General features: G+C 42.4%; 1 protein-coding gene across 1 annotated transcript in view; it reads left to right on the plus strand.

Annotated features, from left to right (window-relative positions):
• LOC139412641 (uncharacterized) overlaps positions 1–20,420 on the plus strand; it is a 91,784-nt gene that overhangs the window by 16,938 nt on the left and 54,426 nt on the right. Inside the window, exons 14-38 of the mRNA XM_071159322.1 lie at positions 4,147–4,218; positions 4,378–4,464; positions 4,649–4,798; positions 4,991–5,110; positions 5,190–5,366; positions 5,728–5,813; positions 6,031–6,079; positions 6,244–6,333; positions 7,183–7,278; positions 7,446–7,517; positions 8,108–8,194; positions 8,303–8,449; positions 8,593–8,702; positions 8,892–9,081; positions 10,298–10,474; positions 13,660–13,742; positions 13,947–13,995; positions 14,136–14,225; positions 14,454–14,549; positions 14,751–14,822; positions 14,906–14,992; positions 15,167–15,313; positions 15,457–15,566; positions 15,660–15,849; positions 17,094–17,270. Coding sequence (XP_071015423.1) covers positions 4,147–4,218; positions 4,378–4,464; positions 4,649–4,798; positions 4,991–5,110; positions 5,190–5,366; positions 5,728–5,813; positions 6,031–6,079; positions 6,244–6,333; positions 7,183–7,278; positions 7,446–7,517; positions 8,108–8,194; positions 8,303–8,449; positions 8,593–8,702; positions 8,892–9,081; positions 10,298–10,474; positions 13,660–13,742; positions 13,947–13,995; positions 14,136–14,225; positions 14,454–14,549; positions 14,751–14,822; positions 14,906–14,992; positions 15,167–15,313; positions 15,457–15,566; positions 15,660–15,849; positions 17,094–17,270 — 2,811 coding nt within the window. The remainder of the gene's footprint in view (positions 1–4,146; positions 4,219–4,377; positions 4,465–4,648; positions 4,799–4,990; positions 5,111–5,189; positions 5,367–5,727; positions 5,814–6,030; positions 6,080–6,243; positions 6,334–7,182; positions 7,279–7,445; positions 7,518–8,107; positions 8,195–8,302; positions 8,450–8,592; positions 8,703–8,891; positions 9,082–10,297; positions 10,475–13,659; positions 13,743–13,946; positions 13,996–14,135; positions 14,226–14,453; positions 14,550–14,750; positions 14,823–14,905; positions 14,993–15,166; positions 15,314–15,456; positions 15,567–15,659; positions 15,850–17,093; positions 17,271–20,420) is intronic.

The following is a 20,420-nucleotide window of genomic DNA, read 5'->3' on the forward strand; positions in this document are numbered from 1 at the left end:
CTGTTAGGAGATCTGGAGAGACCGGGTCAGTCAATTACTAATATACTAATACTTTAAGTAAAAGTATTTAACTTCAACATGCAATCTGTAGATTTGATTAGATAGATTGAAATTGTACATTAAACATCATAGCATAGTTGAAAGATATGTGTTGCGTAGAAACACGAAGTGGGTGGCCAGCAGAGATAGATGGGATGGGCTGAGGGAAGCTGAGGGTTGGGATGTGGAATTGGAGACAAGTGGGAGTGGAGTTGCTGTGTGTGAGAGAGAATGATGGTCAAAAGATAAAGGGGAAAGAAGTCAAAATAAAACATAATGGAAGTACATTTGAATGACACTAAGTCATGGTGTTTTTACAACTAATGCCGGGTTTGCCTGAGGCTGATGCCGTGCAGGTGTTTGTACACATGCATATACACACACTCTCATTCAAATAAAAATATACAAGAACACACACATACATGTAGTAGTGCCAGACATGCACACAAATATATAAAGTAGGCATTGCTGTTATGATTTCAGTTGTTCTTGATGTCCTTTGTTTTAAATGTATTATTTATTTTGTTATTTTTTTGCATTGTTGTTTGTTCTTCTGTCTTTTCCTTTTTTAAAATCTTTAGTTCATTCTCTTGGTTGTTGGTGCATTGGGGGGTTCTTGGGGGTGGGGAATGGAATTCATTGTTTAAAAAAAAAATCATTCTGGGAGGGAACTGTGGGAGGGGTCTCGAATGGTTGAGGGACAGCTATTGGGGGGATCTTGGAGGGTTCTGGTTTCACAAAATTGTGATCATGAAAAAGGAAACTATGACATATATTTTATATCACTATCATGCACACGCACACGCACACATAAGGATGGCTCTGTTGCGGAAAGACTGATACATGTATGATAGTGTCTTGATGCAGTATTGTTTGTCCTTCATGTTCTAATTCTTTGTTACACCTTCCTTGTGTTTTTTTGTAATAAATTTTAAAAAAAGACTCGGTCAGGGAGAGGTTGAAAATGTCAGTGAAGACACTTGACAGTTGGTCCGTGCATGCTTTGAGTACACGTCCTGGTAATCCATCTGGCCCAGCGGCTTTGTGAATGTTGACCTGTTTAAAGGTTTTGTTCACATTGGCTACCGAGAGCGTTATCACACAGTTATCCAGAACAGCCGTTGCTCTTGTGCATGCTTCAGTGTTATTTGCCTCGAAGCGAGCATAAAAGGCATTTAGCTCGTCTTGTATGCTCGCGTCACTGGGCAACTCACGTCTGGGTTTCCCTTTATAGTCCGTAATAGTTTTCAAGCCATGCCACATCCGACGAGCGTCAGTGCCGGTGTAGTATGTTACAATCTTAATCCTGTATTGACGCTTTGCTTGTTTGATGGTTCGTCTGAGGGCATAGCAGAATTTCTCATAAGCGTCTGGATTAGTCTCCCGCTCCTTGAAAGCGGCAGCTCTAGCCTTTAGCGCGAAGCTGATGTTGCCTGTAATCCATGGCTTCTGGTTGGGATGTCTACGTACAGTCACTATGGGGACGACGTCATCGATGCACTTATTGATGAAGCCGATGACTGAGGTGGTATACTCCCCATTGCCATTGGATGAATCCCAGAACACATTCTACTCTGTGCTAGCAAAATAGTAATGTAATGTAGCATCCGCATCATCTGACCACTTCTCTATTGAGCGAGTCACTGTTACTTCCGGCTTTAGTTTTTGCTTGTAAGCTGGAATCAGGAGGATAGAATTGTGGTCAGATTTGCCAAATGGAGGGCGGGGGAGAGCTGTGTGTGGAGTAAAGGTGGTCTAGGATTTTTTTTCTGGTTGCACATGTGACATGCTGGTAAATTGTTTTGGTTAAAACTGATTTCAGTTTGCCTGCATTAAAGTTCCCGGCCACTTGGAGCGCCGCTTCTGGGTGAGCATTTTCTTCTTCGCTTATGGCCTTATAGAGTTGGTTGAGAGCGGTCTTAGTGCCAGCTTCGCTTTGTGGTGGTAAATAGACAGCTACAAAAAATGCAGATGAGAACTCTCTTGGTAGATAGTGTGGTTGACAGCTTATCATAAGGTACTCTACCTCAGGCGAGCGATACCTCGAGACTTCTTTAATATTAGACATCGCGCACCAGCTGTTATTGACAAAAAGACACACACCCCTATCCCTCGTCTTAACAGAGGCAGCGCCTCTGTTCTGCCGGTGCATGGAAAATTCCGCCAGCTCTATATTGTCAGTTTCTTCGTTCAGCCACGTCTCGGTGAAACATAAGATGTTACAGTTTTTAATGTCCCATTGGTAGGATCATCTTTTTAAAAAATCTAATGATTGCACGTTAGCAAGGCAAATGGAAGGCATTGGGAGTTTACTTTCTCGCCTCCGGGTACTCAGAAGGATCCCCAATCTGCATCCCCTTTTTCCAGCGTCTTTTCTTCACGCAAAAGGCGTGGATTTGGGCCTGTTCCAGTGAAAGCAGGGTATCCTTCTCGTCTGACTCATTAAAGGAAAAAGTTTATTCCAGTCCGCAGTGACTGTTCTGAGCCATGTTCTTCGGACCCATCTTTACTGTCTTAACTAATCAATTCTAATCATCAATCATTTGATTAGTTGAATTGGATGTAGTGCTGAGCAATTAGTACTTTTTGAGGTCAGTTCGATTTCGGTTTGATTATGAAAAGATAATCACAGTATTATTAAATAATGGAATAGCAATGATTTTAGAGATGTTTTTTAATGCACATTTCAAGGCTTAAAGATAGTGAAAATTAAATGCCAAAACACAGAAAATATTCCATTGTCTCTGTCAGGTCTACATTGGGTTGACATCAATAGAGAAAGGGTTTTTACTATGAAATAACACAATATTTCAGTTTTGTATATTACCAAATATACTAGCATCACTACTCTGGACGGTTCTGACCTAGAATACGTGGACAACTACAAATACCTAGGTGTCTGGCTAGACGGTAAACTCTCCTTCCAGACTCATATCAAACATCTCGAATCCAAAATCAAATCTAGAATCGGCTTTCTATTTCACAACAAAGCCTCCTTCACTCACGCTGCCAAAGTTACCCTAGTAAAACTGACTATCCTACCGATCCTCGACTTCGACGATGTCATCTACAAAATAGCTTCCAATACTCTACTCAGCAAATTGGATGTAGTCAATCACAGTGCCATCCGTTTTGTTACCAAAGTGCCTTATACCACCCACCACTGCGACCTGTATGCTCTAGTCGGCTGGCCCTCGCTACATATTCTTCGCCAGACCCACTGGCTCCAGGTCATCTATAAGTCTTTGCTAGGTAAAGCTCCGCCTTATCTCAGCTCACTGGTCACGATAACAACACTCACCCATAGCACACGCTCCAGCAGGTATATCTCACTGGTCATCCCAAAGCCAACACCGCCTTTGGCCGCCTTTCCTTCCAGTTCTCTGCTGCCAGTGACTGGAACGAACTGCAAAAATTGCTGAAGCTAGAGACTTACATTTCCCTCACTAACTTTAAACATCAGCTATCTGAGCAGCTAACCAATCGCTGCAGCTGTACATAGTCCATCTGTAAATAGCCCACCCAATCTACCTATCTCATCCCCATATTGTTTTTATTTACTTTGCTGCTCTTTTGCACACCAGTATCACTACTTACACACCATCATCTGCTCATCATCATCTGCTCCTCTATCACTCCAGTGTTAATCTGCTAAATTGTAATTACTTTGCTACTATGGCCTATTTATTGCCATACCTCCTCACGCCATTTGCACACACTGTATATAGACTTTCTTTTTTTCTATTGTGTTATTGACTGTACGCTTGTTTATTCCATGTGTAACTCTGTGTTGTTGTTTCTGTCGCACTGCTTTGCTTTATCTTGGCCAGGTCGCAGTTGTAAATGTTCTCAACTAGCTTACCTGGTTAAATAAAGGTTAAATAAAAAATAAAATAAAACGCTGTGTTTATATAAGGGAATTTAAGTAATTGAACCGAAGTCAGTCAAGTCATTTTTTTAATAACTGGAAAAAAAATGAAATGTTGGTTAATCGCGCCACACTAATTGGTTGTGTTAGCGCTGGGCCGGAACAAGTGTAGTGTTGTTAATGTTGGTTGTTTGTGTTTGCCTTATATTTCAACGTGTGTTTCTATGTTTGTGTTTTAGATGAAGAAGGGCAATAAAGAACCTAGTCCCATGGTGCAGTTGTCTGTACAGGACATCACTCGAGAGAGCAGGGTAAGACTACCAGAGCAGTGACTTACTTGACTTATTCCATTCAGCTCCTATAGTGGAGAAAATGACCAAACAGTGCTACCACAGTAGTAGACTATCTTTGCTTTGAAGTCAAACTCCCTCCTATTTCACTCTCTCAATTTTCCTTCACGCTACTTTTAGACCTGTTGGACGACCATCAACCCAAAATGGGAGGATGCCTTCACCTTTTTTATCCCAGATCCACACAAGCAGTCAATAGACATTCAGGTACCTTGACATTCTAACTCCATTGGATAACATGTTCTGCACCCATTTGTCATCATGTTCATTTAATGAATGCTGCATTTGTCTGTTTTTTTTCCACATAGCATTCTGTTCAATGACCACAGTCTCTTTTCTAGGTGTGTATTCTTCACTCAACATTCTCACTATCCTCCCATGTTTGTCTCAGGTGAAGGACAATGACCGGATACAGACTCTAGGTAGTCTGTCCATCCCTCTGTCCCGCCTGCTGTCGGGCCCCAACCTGTCTCTGGACCAGTGGTTCCAGCTAGACAAATCTGGCCCTGCCAGCCGCATCTACATCAACACTGTACTCAGGGTAAGGACTGGTGCCTCCTCTCAATCCCAACCTACAGGTTGATGCACATCTAAAAACAAATTGCTCAGTTTGGCCTGTGTATTGTATTATTCTATCTATCTCATTCTTTTTCTTTCTTTTTTTTATTTCTCTTTCTTTCTCTTTCTATCTTTCTTTCTCTCTTTCTTTCTTTCTTTCTTTCTTTCTTTTCAGGTGTTATGGTTAGATGAGGAAAACATCCCCACTTCCTCTACAGAAGCAGCCAACCTAGCAGCAGGTCTCTCAAAGATACGCCCCCAACAGACCTCCCCAGACCCCAGCTTTGCCACAGAGGTAAATAATGCCATGTTTATGAGATAGCAATGTTGAAGAATGTGAGTCTGTGATGAAGTAAAGTGTTTTGTTGTTTTAGGGGGTGCTGAGAATCCACCTTCTAGAGGGCCAAAATCTGGTCCCCAAGGACAACATGGTGGGGGGCATGGTGAAGGGCAAGAGTGACCCCTATGTCAAGATCAACATTGGGGGTGAGACCTTTGAAAGCCGGGTCATCAATAGGAACCTCAACCCCACCTGGAACGAGATGTATGAGGTAGGATATTACATAGTGGCCATGATTTTATTTGGTCGAGCCAATAAATCAAATCTTGTGAAATATAATCTTAATTTCAAATCAGATATTTTTAACAAAACAAATAAAGCCATTGTTTCAAACGGACACTCATGCCACTGTAGGGTAATAATGAGTCCAAGGAGGTCTCTGCACTTCAGTAAACAGTAGAACCATAGAATGAGTGCTCAACAACCAGGAAAGCAGGCTTAAACTGAGGACTTGTCTATTATTTTGAGGAAAATATTAGGTGACCTAAAAATGTCAGTGTTTCCCTGTGTGTTTCCAGTGTTAGTATGTAGAATACTGCCCTTACTGAAGCTGTTGTTGTGTTGTCTCCCAGGTGGTTCTGACCACACTGCCTGGCCAGGAGCTGCATGTAGAGCTGTTTGATAAGGACATGGACATGAAGGATGACTTCATGGGAAGGTATGCAGGCTGTGACCCAATGGCATCCTAGTCTATATATAGTGCACTACTTTAGGGTGCCATTTGGGATGCAAACAGTCTCTGGGAATTAGATAGATTTCTATGGCAGGGACATGTAACTACTCCCATAGATGTATTTTTGCTCCATATTACATGTATTTGTACAGTAGCTGGCTCTCTAAGTAGTTTGTTCTCTGATAGTGATGTACTGTTACAGGTTGAAGATCAGTCTGAAGGATATCATCACCTCTCAATACACTGACCAGGTGAGATCTACCTGCCTGCATGGGAGTTGACATGGCTACATACTCGAATTTAAACAAACCAGTCACTGCACTGAATGTTGAACTTTACCATCCTATGTGAAAGCTTTTTAGTTACCCTGTTTCAATGGTAGGTTACACTGCGAGTTGTTGTCTCTCTTTTCTAGTGGTACACTCTGAATGATGTGAAGTCAGGTCGCCTTCACCTGGTACTGGAGTGGGTACCAACAGTATCACAACCAGACAGACTGGATCAGGTCAGTCCTATTCTTCCAGTTTTAAATTCATCCCCCAAATATTTTCAGTTTTAAACAGTAGAGTAATATATCCTTATACACATACAGTGCATTCGGAAAGTATTCAGACCCTTTCCCTTGTTCAGTTTTTTTCTTTGTTACAGCCTTTTTGTAAAATTGATTTAATATTTGTTTTTGTTTTCATCAATCTACACACACTACCCCATAATGACAAAGGGAAAACAGGTTTTTAGACATTTTTGTGTGTAGATTGAGGGGAGAAAAAATAAATTTAATCAATTTTAGAATAAGGCTGTAACGTAACAAAATGTGGAAAAAGTCAAGGGGTCTGAATACTTTCCAAATGCACTGTAATTTAGGAGTTATTAAGGATATCATGTTGAGATCATAGAATCTGTTGTGCAAATGATACCTGAGTACAAAACATAACAATATACACTGAACAAAAATATGAACGCAACATGTCAAGTATTGGTCTCATGTTTCATGAGCTGAAATAAAAGATCCCAGAAATGTTCCAGCTTATTTCTCTCAAATTTTGTGCACAAATGTGTTTACATCCCTGTTAGTGAGCATTTCTCCTTTGTCAAGATAATCCATCCATCCTATGCCTTCCCATGCCCTCCCATCACTGCACCCCTGCCAAGTCACGTGCAATCGATAGATTAGGGCCTAATGAATTTATTTCAATTGAATGATTTCCTTATATGAACTGTAACTCAGTACAATTTTTGAAATTGTTGCATGTTGTGTTTTTGTTCAGTATAATAGGCAGTAGAAAACAGTAGAGTAATGCATCCTGAAACACAGTGCCATACAGTCCCACTGACCTGTTTACATTTCCCTCAGGTGTTCCAGTTTCAGTCCAGGCAGTCTTACCACAACAAAGCCTTTCCATCCATGGCTCTACTGTTTGTGTTTGTGGAGAGGGCTGACGGCCTACCCGTGCGTCTAATCTACCTCTTTCTCAGTTTGGAAGGGATCTCATGACTTTGTGTGCAGGGCTTATGATAATGATGTTACGTTTGTTATGTTTAGAAGACTCAATCTATTTTGCATATGGATATGGTGTTTATTTTTGTGCACATTAGTGTGTGTGTGTGTGTTTCTAGCTGAAGAAAAGTGGGAAGGAGCCAAAAGTGGGAGCTGAACTTGTTGTGGGGGGGACCTCCCATAAAACGACGGTGAGACAGATAACTCATGCAATATGTCCCGTTTAAAATTGACATATGACACTGTAAAACCCCTAAAAAGCAAGTAACTTTTTTGACTACAAAGTGTAAATAAAAACGTTTTATTCATGAAGTCAGTCTCGTCCGAAAAATAGATTTGTGAGATGATAGGGAAAAAATGGTATGTCACGGAATGAAGGATACCGTAACAGTTTTCATTGGGTTGGGATTATTTATTTTAATCCTGCCCACAGCTGGCAGCACCCAAGTAATCATCAATTACACAAAATACCTTTTGCCGTTAAAATCCAATGTACCAAAAAAGGTTAATTTTCAACTCTACTGATGGTTTTCTCACCCAAGTTTTTGCCGTTATATAGCTAGTGTACCCACTCTGGTTTTGGCAAGTGTGCTGTAGCCAACAGCTTGCAGATACAGTGCGGGTAGGCTAGTCTACTTGATTAGATTATTTGTGTTTGTCAAACGGCAGCCAAGATTCAATGATTATGTCACCAGAATAAGACTTATAGAGATATTTATTGGAAAGGAGCAGGATTATGTCAGTGAATTACAGCTCATGCCTACTTTCTATGTCTCTTAAGGTGTGTGATCGCACCATCTCACCCCAGTGGGACGAGGCTTTTTACTTCCTGGTTCATGACCCCAGAGAGGAGATCCTCATAGTGAAGGTGAGTGTGTATGTTACTTTCTAGATAAGAGCTTAAAGATGTGTGCTTTTATAAAAGGGTGCTACATTACGCTGTCATCTATCCTTCTTCCATTTTCTCTTATACTAGTTGTCTCACAGTTGGACCTTGCCTATTGGTTCTCTGGTAGTACCAGTCAGAGAGCTGCTGTCAGAACCAGATCTGGTCCTGGATCAGTGGCTGAGTCTGGATGGAGCCTCACCTGACAGTCAGATTCTACTGAGGGCTGAACTGAAGGTGAGACACACTCTTGCACTTACAGTACTTTAGAAAAACTATTTTACTCAGTAGGAGGCACTATAGATGTGTATTGATTCAATACATGATGTTTTGTAATAAGGTTGTATGGTGGAGTTATTAAATGTGTTGTTCTTCTACAGGTGCTGTGTCCCAAGAAGTGTGAGATTGATGTGGAGAGGGCAGATCAACCCAGAGCTCGAGCCGACTCTACTGCTGAACAGACACTGGAGAGAGACACAGTGCAGCAGAGGTAAAACAAATGAGGGTGTACTAATACAGACACACACACACACACACACACACACACACACACACACACACACACACACACACACACACACACACACACACACACACACACACACACACACACACACACACACACACACACACACACAAGATTAACCAATTTCTCTGTTCTTCCATCATGTCTGCTCAGGTGTATTTCAGTGGACACTCCCAGTGCTCCATCCCCCAGCCCTTCCTCTATCCCAGCACCAGTACCAGAGCCAGAGGAGGCTAAGAGGGTAACAGTTACTGAGATGGTACCTGAGGAGGTCACTGAGGAACCCAGTCATCCTGGAACACTCCCAACACACACCAACCCTGAGCCCAGCTTTGGCTCTGAGGTGAGAAGCAGTGTGCCAGTGTTTTATTTAATTTAATTTATGTCACCTTTATTTAACCAGGTAGGCCAGTTAAAAACAAGTTCTCATTTACAACTGCAACCAGGCCAAGATAAAGCAAAGCAGTGCGACACAAACAACACAGAGTTACACATGGCATAAACAAACGTACAGTCAATGACAATAGAAAAGTCTACATAGAGTGTGTGCAAATTAAGTAAGATTAGGGAGGTAAGGCAATAAATAGGCAATAGTGGCGAAATAATTACAATTTAGAAATTAACACTGAGTGATAGATGTGCAGAAGGGGAATGTGCAGGTAGAGATACTGGGGTGCAAAGGAGCAAAAAATAAATATAACATTGGGATGAGGTAGTTGGGTGGGTTATTTACAGAAGGGCTATGTACAGGTGCAATGATCTGTAAGCTGCTCTGTCAGCTGATGCTTCGAGTTAGTGAGGGAGATATGAGTCTCCAGCTTCAGTGATTTTTGCAATTCGTTCCAGTCATTGGCAGCAGAGAACTGGAAGGAAAGGCGGCCAAAGGAGGAGTTGGCTTTGTGGATGACCAGTGAGATATACCTGCTGGAGCGCGTGCTACGGGTTGGTGCTGCTATGGTGACCAGTGAGCTGAGATAAGGCGGGGCTTTACCTAGCAAAGACTTAAAGATGACCTTGAGCCAGTGGGTTTGGCGATGAATAAGAAGCGAGGGCCAGCCAACGAGAGCATACAGGTCGCAGTCATGGGTAGTATATGGGACTTTGGTGACAAAATGGATGGCACTCTGATAGACTGCATCCAATTTGCTGAGTAAAGTGTTGGAGGCTATTTTGTAAATGACATCGCTGAAGTCAAGGATCGGTAGGATAGTCAGTTTTACGAGGGTATGTTTGGCAGCATGAGTGAAGGATGCTTTGGTTGGCCAGTTCTTTTCTGGCTTTGCCGGGTGGAAATTCTAAGAGTACATGGCCGTCAAGGCCAGATTGTTCTTCAAGATGTTCATAGATGACCAGCAGGTTCAAATAATAATCACAGTGGTTGTAGCGTGTGCTACAGGTCAGTACCTCAGGAGTAAATGTCAGTTGGCTTTTCATAGCCGAGCAGTACCATTTACTGTGTGAATAAGTTATTTAATACTATGTACAGTGCTGTGTGAATCAGGTATTTCATGCTACACTGCTGTTTTTTGTACAGTCTTGTTACTAGTGTTTGTTTTTAGGGGGTGCTGAGAATCCACCTACTGGAGGCCCAGAATCTAATCGCCAAGGACAATCTGATGGGGGGCCTAAAGAAGGGCAAGAGTGACCCGTACGTCAAGATCAACATCGGAGGGGTCAAGTTTAAGAGTCATGTGATCAAGGAGAACCTCAACCCCACCTGGAACGAGATGTATGAGGTATGGAGGTATTCAGTACTTTACTTTTCTGCTCTTCAGTATCTCTACCTGCACATGACCATCTGATCATGTATCACTCCAGTGTTAATCTGCTAAATTGTAATTATTCGCCTACCTCCTCATGCCTTTTGCACACAATGTATATAGACTCTTTTTTAAATTTATTTTATTTTTTTGTACTGTGTTATTGACTTGTTTATTGTTTACTCCATGTGTAACTCTGTGTTTCTGTCTGTTCACACTGCTATGCTTTATCTTGGCCAGGTCGCAGTTGTAAATGAGAACTTGTTCTCAACTAGCCTACCTGGTTAAATAAAGGTGAAATAAAAATAAAATAAAAAAGTAGCAATATTTGTCATGTCATTAAGTGAACCATCCATCCTGTCTAACAGAATATGGAATAAAGCCAAAGTGACAATATTGCAATTTATTTGTTATTAATAATGCTGATAGTCCTGAATAGCAAAAGATAAAGAATACGATGAAGAGTAAGAAGAAGAAGATATCAGTCTTCTAACACACCAGAGCTGAGAAATAGAACAACGAAAGGGGAGAAGTGTTAAGGGTAAATTAGTATGAATACAATGTGTTTTCACATAGCTGAGGTACAACAACTTGCCTGATTACAGTTGATACATTCACTTAACTCATTAGTAGAGTCCACAAGTGACTGTTGACACAAAACCCAATCATAAATTCAAATATGCACTATGCAGAAGTCGCTCTGCCATTTCCTGCGTGCAAAAATTCTAGCAGTTTGTCTAATTTCAGTTTGTGACAAAACAAGCAAGTATAGTGTAAAGAATCACTGTACCATCTAAACCGCTGTGAAATATATTTCACGTAACCAAAAATATTGTATTTTGAGCTTGTTAAGATCTAACATTTAAAGTGTTTTGATTTTATTTTATAGAAACAGATCTTGCCTCTCTCACGTCAGCAGGAAGCAGATTGTGCAGTCATTCTTTCTATCTGTTCTTGATTATGGTGATAATATTTATTAATGTGCTGCTGCCACTACTCTTAAACCCCTGGATGCCGTTTGTCATAGCACTCTTCCTTTTATCACACGAGACTGTTTAAATTCTCATCACTGCATTCTTTACCAAAAGGTTGCCTGGACCTCTTTAAAGTCACGTAGATCACATCATTACGCTCTTTTTTTTTTACAAAGCCCTGCTCCATAAGCTTCAGACTTACCTAACATTACTGTTAAGATTTCAAATGACAAGTTACCAAACTCGTTCACAGAGTTGGTTAAGTTTGGATAGACATTTGGTGTCTACAAAGTTAGGTAAATCTGCCTCTAATTGCCTTGCACCCTGTTTGGAATAATCGCCAAAAGACATTTGGATTGGATACTTGGAAGGCCCTAGGTCAATTCAGACAGCTGACAGAGGATTTTTATAATGAAGAATGTGTTGGTTTTAATTGACTGTGTTTTGTATCTTAATGTACATTGTCTATATTTGTTTTTTTCGATACTTGCCTGTTGTATGTGCTTGTTTTTGTATCGTGCAGGGCTCATTTGTAGAAGAGAGTTAAGTCTCAATATGACCTCCTTGTTTTAGGTCTTTGAAGCTGGTGTACAAAAGCGAAAGTAAAAGACGCAAAAACAAAACTTAAGAACAGGAAGCATAGAAATAGTGACACACATTTCTATGTAATTTTAGTTGGGTCGCCCAAAAAGTTCCATAATGCAGCTTTAACATTTACCTTGATATTTTTCCATAGTCAATTGTATTTGGTCCTCTCCTGCATTTTCTTTATCTGTTTCTTTTTGGCTTTGGATTTCTCACACTCGAGCCATTGCCCTTCGACCTTCTGTTGATTTGCTTCGGTCTTCAGGAGCTTGGTCCTCTTCTTTTCTTCCTTCTCTGTGCGGGTCTCACCAATGTAGTTTCCCAAACACCAGTTGTTGACCTCCTTGTCTCCTTTGTGTACCTATTGTAGTAGATGTGTAACATTTTCTTCTGTTTTTCTCCTTAAAGTTGCACTATGCAGAAATCTCTCTGCCATTTCCTGGTTGCTAAAACTCTAATAGTTTAGACCACGTCTGCCTATTATTCATTTGTGATTGCATCCAGCTTTCTCAGCCGGTCCTCCTCAGCCAGTCCTCCAAAAAGTCAGTTTAGTTGGTGTCGTCGATTTTGGTAATCCACTCGTTCTACCTGCAGACAAATTAATCCAAAAAGCTACCACTAAACTTTGTTAAACCAAGTCACGTTTCTATCTAATCCTCAGGTACCCAAAAATGTAATCAAACTATAATATTTCATACGGAAAGAAGTATGTTCAATAGAAAAGTCAAATTAGCAAGTGATCGTCCTCTTCGTCACGCACCCACAGACTGATTTCCAATTGTGACTCCCAGTGCCAAAACTCCAAATTCTTCCTCGTTTGGGAAGAAACAAGCCTGAAACCTTGAACAAAGACTGTTGACATCTAGTGGAAGCCATAGAAATTGCAATCTGGGAGCTGGAATTGCATAGGACCCATAGCTTTCCATTATAAGAGCCTGGGATCTCAATTTTTTTTATTTATTTGGATTTTCTCCTACCATAGCAATTGTGTTATAGTCTTATGGATTATTTTATAGTCTTATGCATGATCCAATGCTACCAATTATATGCATATCCTGGCTTCTGGGCCTGAGTAACAGGCCCAAAGTTTACTTTGGGCACGTCAGTCAGGCAGAAATTCTGAAAAAAAAAACCCTAACAAGTTTTAAACTTCTCTGAATATATTTGTTTTACTTCTCTAAACAAAACAGACATTTATTTCAGGTAACTCCTAAGGAATCTAGTATACCAACTTTAGAATTTACCCGAGCTCTGGCCATAAGTCTACGCAACATTGTATTCTGACATGAGTCAACCTTGTTATGTCTGCCATTTCTCACCTGATTCAACGTTAGCTCTCTGCATCCGCTGTAGTCTGTCTTTTTTCTAACTGGGGGCTTTGTCTGTGGAAAGTCTGGAAACTGTTCTTTGTGGAATTATGTTTCATGCAATCTATTGCTTTCTGATGAATAGGAGTAGAAATGTGAACTTTCTACACTTAAGAATATTCATATGAAGTATTTATGACATGTTGTCTGTCAACGACTGTCATGACTCCTGCTCTATAGGTTTACTTATAGTTTCCTCTCTAAGTGTTACCGTCAATATGATGTGTTTCCCCAGACGGTGATGACCCCACAGTCAGATCAGGAGGTCCAGGTAGAGCTGTATGATAAAGACATGGACAAGGATGACTTCCTGGGCAGGTGAGAGGAGCTGCTCTGTGTTCCAAATGGAACCCTATGCCGTATATAAAGTGCACTGCTTTTGACACTAATTAGTGCACTATGTAGAGAATAGGATTCCATTTGGTATACATCCAGGTTGGGTCCTGTACTTTTTGTTAGCCATGTTGTTCCCTGTCAAAGTGTTGTTTGATTTCTGACTGTATTTTTCCCTCCTGTGTACAGGTGTAACATCAGTATGAGAGACATCATACACTCCCAGTATACCGACCAGGTAATGCTTACATCTCTCTCTGCTCGTGTACTAAATGATGTCTGTACTCGCTTACATCGGTAGTCGGTACACTCATCTGTATAATGTGTGTATTGGTTTTAGTACACCGTCTGATGTGTGGTTTCTTGTCTCTTTTCCAGTGGTACATTCTGAATGATGTGAAGTCAGGTCGTGTTCACCTGGTACTGGAGTGGGTACCAACAGTATCACAACCAGACAGACTGGATCAGGTCAGTTCTACTTCCCTTCCGTTCTGTCTCGTCAATTTATATATTTTTCACACCTCCGCGCCCCTCTCTGTAGTTTTCCAGTGTTACTTTTGCCCTGTCCTCACCTCTCCCTATCTCAGTACCCCTTCTCCCCATCTCTCTCTCATTCTATTACTCGTTTTTAACCTTTTAACCACCTGTTTTGATGTTATTTCAATGTGATTGAACTCTTTTCTCCCCATGCTCCAGGTGTTGCAGCTGCAGTCTATCCAGTCCTACCAGAACAAGGCTGTTCCCTCTGCTGCTCTGCTCTTCGTCTACATGGACAGAGCCCACTCACTGCCTGTGAGTCACCTCTGACCTTTCACCACTTCACCTCTGTCACTGAGCTATTTTGAACTTTTGAACTCTGGCTTCAGGTTGATGTCTAGTTTTGGCAGCTGTTATATGTGTTATGCATAAATGTTTATATGTTCGATCTTTTTGAATTGCTCAGTCAGTGTTTGATTTTGACTGTTGTATTGTGTGATCCCTGTGTGTTTGTAGTTGAAGAAAAGTGGGAAGGAGCCAAATGCTGGAGCTGAGCTTGTTCTGGGAGAGACAACCTACAGAACCAAGGTGAGAAACCGTACATGTAGATCTCAAATGCATGACTCGTAACAGGATCTGCCGTGAAAGTCAATTTCTCTGTCTCTCTGAAGGTGTGTGATCGTACCAACTCCCCCCAATGGGAAGAGGCTTTCTACTTCCTGGTTCGTGACCCCAGAGAGGAGATTCTCATAGTGAAGGTGAGAGTTCAGTCTGCTTCAGGATGGAGTCACTAAACATGGATAATGTATCATTAAAACATAATGTCACTCACTGTAAACATCTTGCACAGTCTCTGTTAAATGCAATTCATCCACACAAATCTACCTTTTTATATTTTCCTTTCTAATCACTCTTTATTTATCTTTCTCTAGCTCTCCAGTGCTTGGGATCAGGCGATGGGTTCTCTGATGGTACCAGTCAGAGAGCTGCTGTCAGAACCAGATCTGGTCCTGGATCAGTGGCTGAGTCTGGATGGAGCCTCACCTGACAGTCAGATTCTACTGAGGGCTGAACTGAAGGTGAAACACACTCTTGCAGTTACAGTACTTTAGAAACACTATCTTAACCAGTAGGAGGCACTATAGACGTGTATTGATTCAATACATGATGTTTTGTAATAAGGTTGTATGGTGGAGTTATTAAATGTGTTGTTCTTCTACAGGTGCTGTGTCCCAAGAAGTGTGAGATTGATGTGGAGAGGGCAGATCAACCCAGAGCTCGAGCCGCCTCTACTGCTGAACAGAGACTGGAGAGAGACACAGTGCAGCAGAGGTAGAACAAATGAGGGTGTACTGTTATACACACACACACACACACACACACAAGATTAACCAATTTCTCTGTTCTTCCACCATGTCTGCTCAGGTGTATTTCAGTGGACACTCCCAGTGCTCCATCCCCCAGCCCTTCCTCTATCCCAGCACCAGTACCAGAGCCAGAGGAGGCTAAGAGGGTAACAGTTACTGAGATGGTACCTGAGGAGGTCACTGAGGAACCCTGTCTTCCTGGAACACTCCCAGCACACACCAACCCTGAGCCCAGCTTTGGCTCTGAGGTGAGAAGCAGTGTGCCAGTGTTTTATTTAATTTAATTTATTTCACCTTTATTTAACCAGGTAGGCCAGTTAAGAACAAGTTCTCACTTACAACTGTGACCTGGCCAAGATAAGGCAAAGCAGTGCGACACAAACAACACAGAGTTACACATGGAATAAACAAACGTACAGTCAATAACAATAGAAAAGTCTACATACAATGTGTGCAAATGAAGTAAGATTAGGGAGGTAAGGCAATAAATAGGCCATAGTGGTGAAATAATTACAATTTAGCAATTAATCACTGGAGTGATAGATGTGCAGAAGGTGAATGTGCAGGTAGAGATACTGGGGTGCAAAGGAGCAAAAAAAATATATAACATTGGGATGAGGTAGTTGGGTGGGCTATTTACAGATGGGCTATGTACAGGTGCAATGATCTGTAAGCTGCTCTGTCAGCTGATGCTTCGAGTTAGTGAGGGAGATATGAGTCTCCAGCTTCAGTGATTTTTGCAATTTGTTCCAGTCATTGGCAGCAGAGAACTGGAAGGAAAGGCGGCCAGTGAGATATACCTGCTGGAGCGCGTGCTAAGGGTGGGTGCTGCTATGGTGACCAGTGAAATATACCTGCTGGAGCGCGTGCTAGGGGTGGGTGCTGCTATGGTGACCAGTGAGCTGTGATAAGGCAGGACTTTACCTAGCAAAGACTTATAGATGACCTTGAGCCAGTGGGTTTGGCGACGAATATGAAGCGAGGGCCAACCAACGAGAGCATTCAGGTCGCAGTGGTGGGTAGTATATGGGGCTTTGGTGACAAAATGGATGGCACTGTGATAAACTGCATCCAAATTGCTGAGTAAAGTGTTGGAGGCTATTTTGTAAATGACATCGCTGAAGTCAAGGATCGGTAGGATAGTCAGTTTTACGAGGGTATGTTTGGCAGCATGCGTGAAGGATGCTTTGGTTGGCCAGTTCTTTTCTGGCTGTGCCGGGTGGAAATTCTAAGAGTACATGGCCGTCAAGGCCAGATTGTTCTTCAAGATGTTCATAGATGACCAGCAGGTTCAAATAATAATCACAGTGGTTGTAGAGGGTGCTACAGGTCAGTACCTCAGGAGTAAATGTCAGTTGGCTTTTCATAGCCGAGCAGTACCATTTACTGTGCGAATAAGTTATTTAATACTATGTACAGTACTGTGTGAATCAGGTATTTCATGCTACACTGCTGTTTTTTGTACAGTCTTGTTACTAGTGTTTGTTTTTAGGGGGTGCTGAGAATCCACCTACTGGAGGCCCAGAATCTAATCGCCAAGGACAATCTGATGGGGGGCCTGAAGAAGGGCAAGAGTGATCCGTACGTCAAGATCAACATCGGAGGGGTCAAGTTTAAGAGTCATGTGATCAAGGAGAACCTCAACCCCACCTGGAACGAGATGTATGAGGTATGGAGGTATTCAGTACTTTACTTTTCTGCTCTTTTGCACACCAGTATCTCTCTCTACCTGCACATGACCATCTGATCATTTATCAGTGTTAATCTGCTAAATTGTAATTATTCGCCTACCTCCTCATGCCTTTTGCACACAATGTATATAGACTCTTTTTTTATTTGTTTTATTTTTTTGTACTGTGTTATTGACTTGTTTATTGTTTACTCCATGTGTAACTCTGTGTTGCTGTCTGTTCACACTGCTATGCTTTATCTTGGCCAGGTCGCAGTTGTAAATGAGAACTTGTTCTCTCAACTAGCCTACCTGGTTAAATAAAGGTGAAAAAAGTAGCAATATTTGGCATGTCATTAAGTGAACCAAAGTGACAATATTACAATTTATTTGTTATTAATAATGCTGATAGTCCTGAATAGCAAAAGATAAAGAATACGATGAAGAGTAAGAAGAAGAAGATATCAGTCTTCTAACACACCAGAGCTGAGAAATAGAACAACGAAAGGGGAGAAGTGTTAAGGGTAAATTAGTATGAATACAGTATGTTTTCACATAGCTGAGGTACAACAACTAGCCTGATTACAGTTGATACATTCACTTAACTCATTAGTAGAGTCCACAAGTGACTGTTGACACAAAACCCAATCTTAAATTCAAATATGCACTATGCAGAAGTCGCTCTGCCATTTCCTGCGTGCAGAAATTCTAGCAGTTTGTCTAATTTCAGTTTGTGACAAAACAAGCAAGTATAGTGTAAAGAATCACTGTACCATCTAAACCGCTGTGAAATATATTTCACGTAACCAAAAATATTGTATTTTGAGCTTGTTAAGATCTAACATTTAAAGTGTTTTTATTTTATTTTATAGAAACAGATCTTGCCTCTCTCACGTCAGCAGGATTTTAACAAGGCTAATCTGAAAACAAGACTCCCTAAATTTTATCAGCATATCGATTGCGCAACCAGGGGTGGAAAAACCTTGGATCATTGTTACTCTAACTTCCGCGACGCATATAAGGCCCTGCCCCGCCCTCCTTTCGGAAAAGCTGACCACGACTCCATTTTGTTGATCCCTGCCTACAGACAGAAACTAAAACAAGAGGCTCCCACGCTGAGGTCTGTCCAACGCTGGTCCGACCAAGCTGACTCCACACTCCAAGACTGCTTCCATCACGTGGACTGGGACATGTTTCGTATTGCGTCAGATAACAATATTGACGAATACGCTGATTCGGTGTGCGAGTTCATTAGAACGTGCGTTGAAGATGTCGTTCCCATAGCAACGATTAAAACATTCCCTAACCAGAAACCGTGGATTGATGGCAGCATTCGCATGAAACTGAAAGCGCGAACCACTGCTTTTAATCAGGGCAAGGTGACTGGTTACATGACCGAATACAAACAGTGCAGCTATTCCCTCCGCAAGGCTATCAAACAAGCTAAGCGTCAGTACAGAGACAAAGTAGAATCTCAATTCAACGGCTCAGACACAAGAGGCATGTGGCAGGGTCTACAGTCAATCACGGACTACAAGAAGAAATCCAGCCCAGTCACGGACCAGGATGTCCTGCTCCCAGGCAGACTAAATAACTTTTTTGCCCGCTTTGAGGACAATACAGTGCCACTGACACGGCCTGCAACGAAAACATGCGGACTCTCCTTCACTGCAGCCGAGGTGAGTAAGACATTTAAACGTGTTAACCCTCGCAAGGCTGCAGGCCCAGACGGCATCCCCAGCCGCGCCCTCAGAGCATGCGCAGACCAGCTGGCCGGTGTGTTTACGGACATATTCAATCAATCCCTATACCAGTCTGCTGTTCCCACATGCTTCAAGAGGGCCACCATTGTTCCTGTTCCCAAGAAAGCTAAGGTAACTGAGCTAAACGACTACCGCCCCGTAGCACTCACTTCCGTCATCATGAAGTGCTTTGAGAGACTAGTCAAGGACCATATCACCTCCACCCTGCCCGACACCCTAGACCCACTCCAATTTGCTTACCGCCCAAATAGGTCCACAGACGATGCAATCTCAACCACACTGCACACTGCCCTAACCCATCTGGACAAGAGGAATACCTATGTAAGAATGCTGTTCATCGACTACAGCTCAGCATTTAACACCATAGTACCCTCCAAGCTCGTCATCAAGCTCGAGACCCTGGGTCTCGACCCCGCCCTGTGCAACTGGGTACTGGACTTCCTGCCGGGCCGCCCCCAGGTGGTGAGGGTAGGCAACAACATCTCCACCCCGCTGATCCTCAACACTGGGGCCCCACAAGGGTGCGTTCTGAGCCCTCTCCTGTACTCACTGTTCACCCACGACTGCGTGGCCACGCACGCCTCCAACTCAATCATCAAGTTTGCGGAAGACACAACAGTGGTAGGCTTGATTACCAACAACGACGAGACGGCCTACAGGGAGGAGGTGAGGGCCCTCGGAGTGTGGTGTCAGGAAAATAACCTCACACTCAACGTCAACAAAACTAAGGAGATGATTGTGGACTTCAGGAAACAGCAGAGGGAACACCCCCCTATCCACATCGATGGAACAGTAGTGGAGAGGGTAGCAAGTTTTAAGTTCCTCGGCATACACATCACAGACAAACTGAATTGGTCCACTCACACAGACAGCATTGTGAAGAAGGCGCAGCAGCGCCTCTTCAACCTCAGGAGGCTGAAGAAATTTGGTTTGTCACCAAAAGCACTCACAAACTTCTACAGATGCACAATCGAGAGCATCCTGGCGGGCTGTATATGGCAACTGCTCCGCCCACAACCGTAAGGCTCTCCAGAGGGTAGTGAGGTCTGCACAACGCATCACCGGGGGCAAACTACCTGCCCTCCAGGACACCTACACCACCCGATGTTACAGGAAGGCCATAAAGATCATCAAGGACATCAACCACCCGAGCCACTGCCTGTTCACCCCGCTACCATCCAGAAGGCAAGGTCAGTACAGGTGCATCAAAGCTTGGACCGAGAGACTGAAAAACAGCTTCTATCTCAAGGCCATCAGACTGTTAAACAGCCACCACTAACATTGAGTGGCTGCTGCCAACACACTGACACTGACTCAACTCCAGCCACTTTAATAATGGGAATTGATGGGAAATGATGTAAATATATCACTAGCCACTTTAAACAAT

The sequence above is a fragment of the Oncorhynchus clarkii genome, chromosome 7 (assembly GCF_045791955.1).
Source record: "Oncorhynchus clarkii lewisi isolate Uvic-CL-2024 chromosome 7, UVic_Ocla_1.0, whole genome shotgun sequence".
Taxonomy (NCBI): domain Eukaryota; kingdom Metazoa; phylum Chordata; class Actinopteri; order Salmoniformes; family Salmonidae; genus Oncorhynchus; species Oncorhynchus clarkii.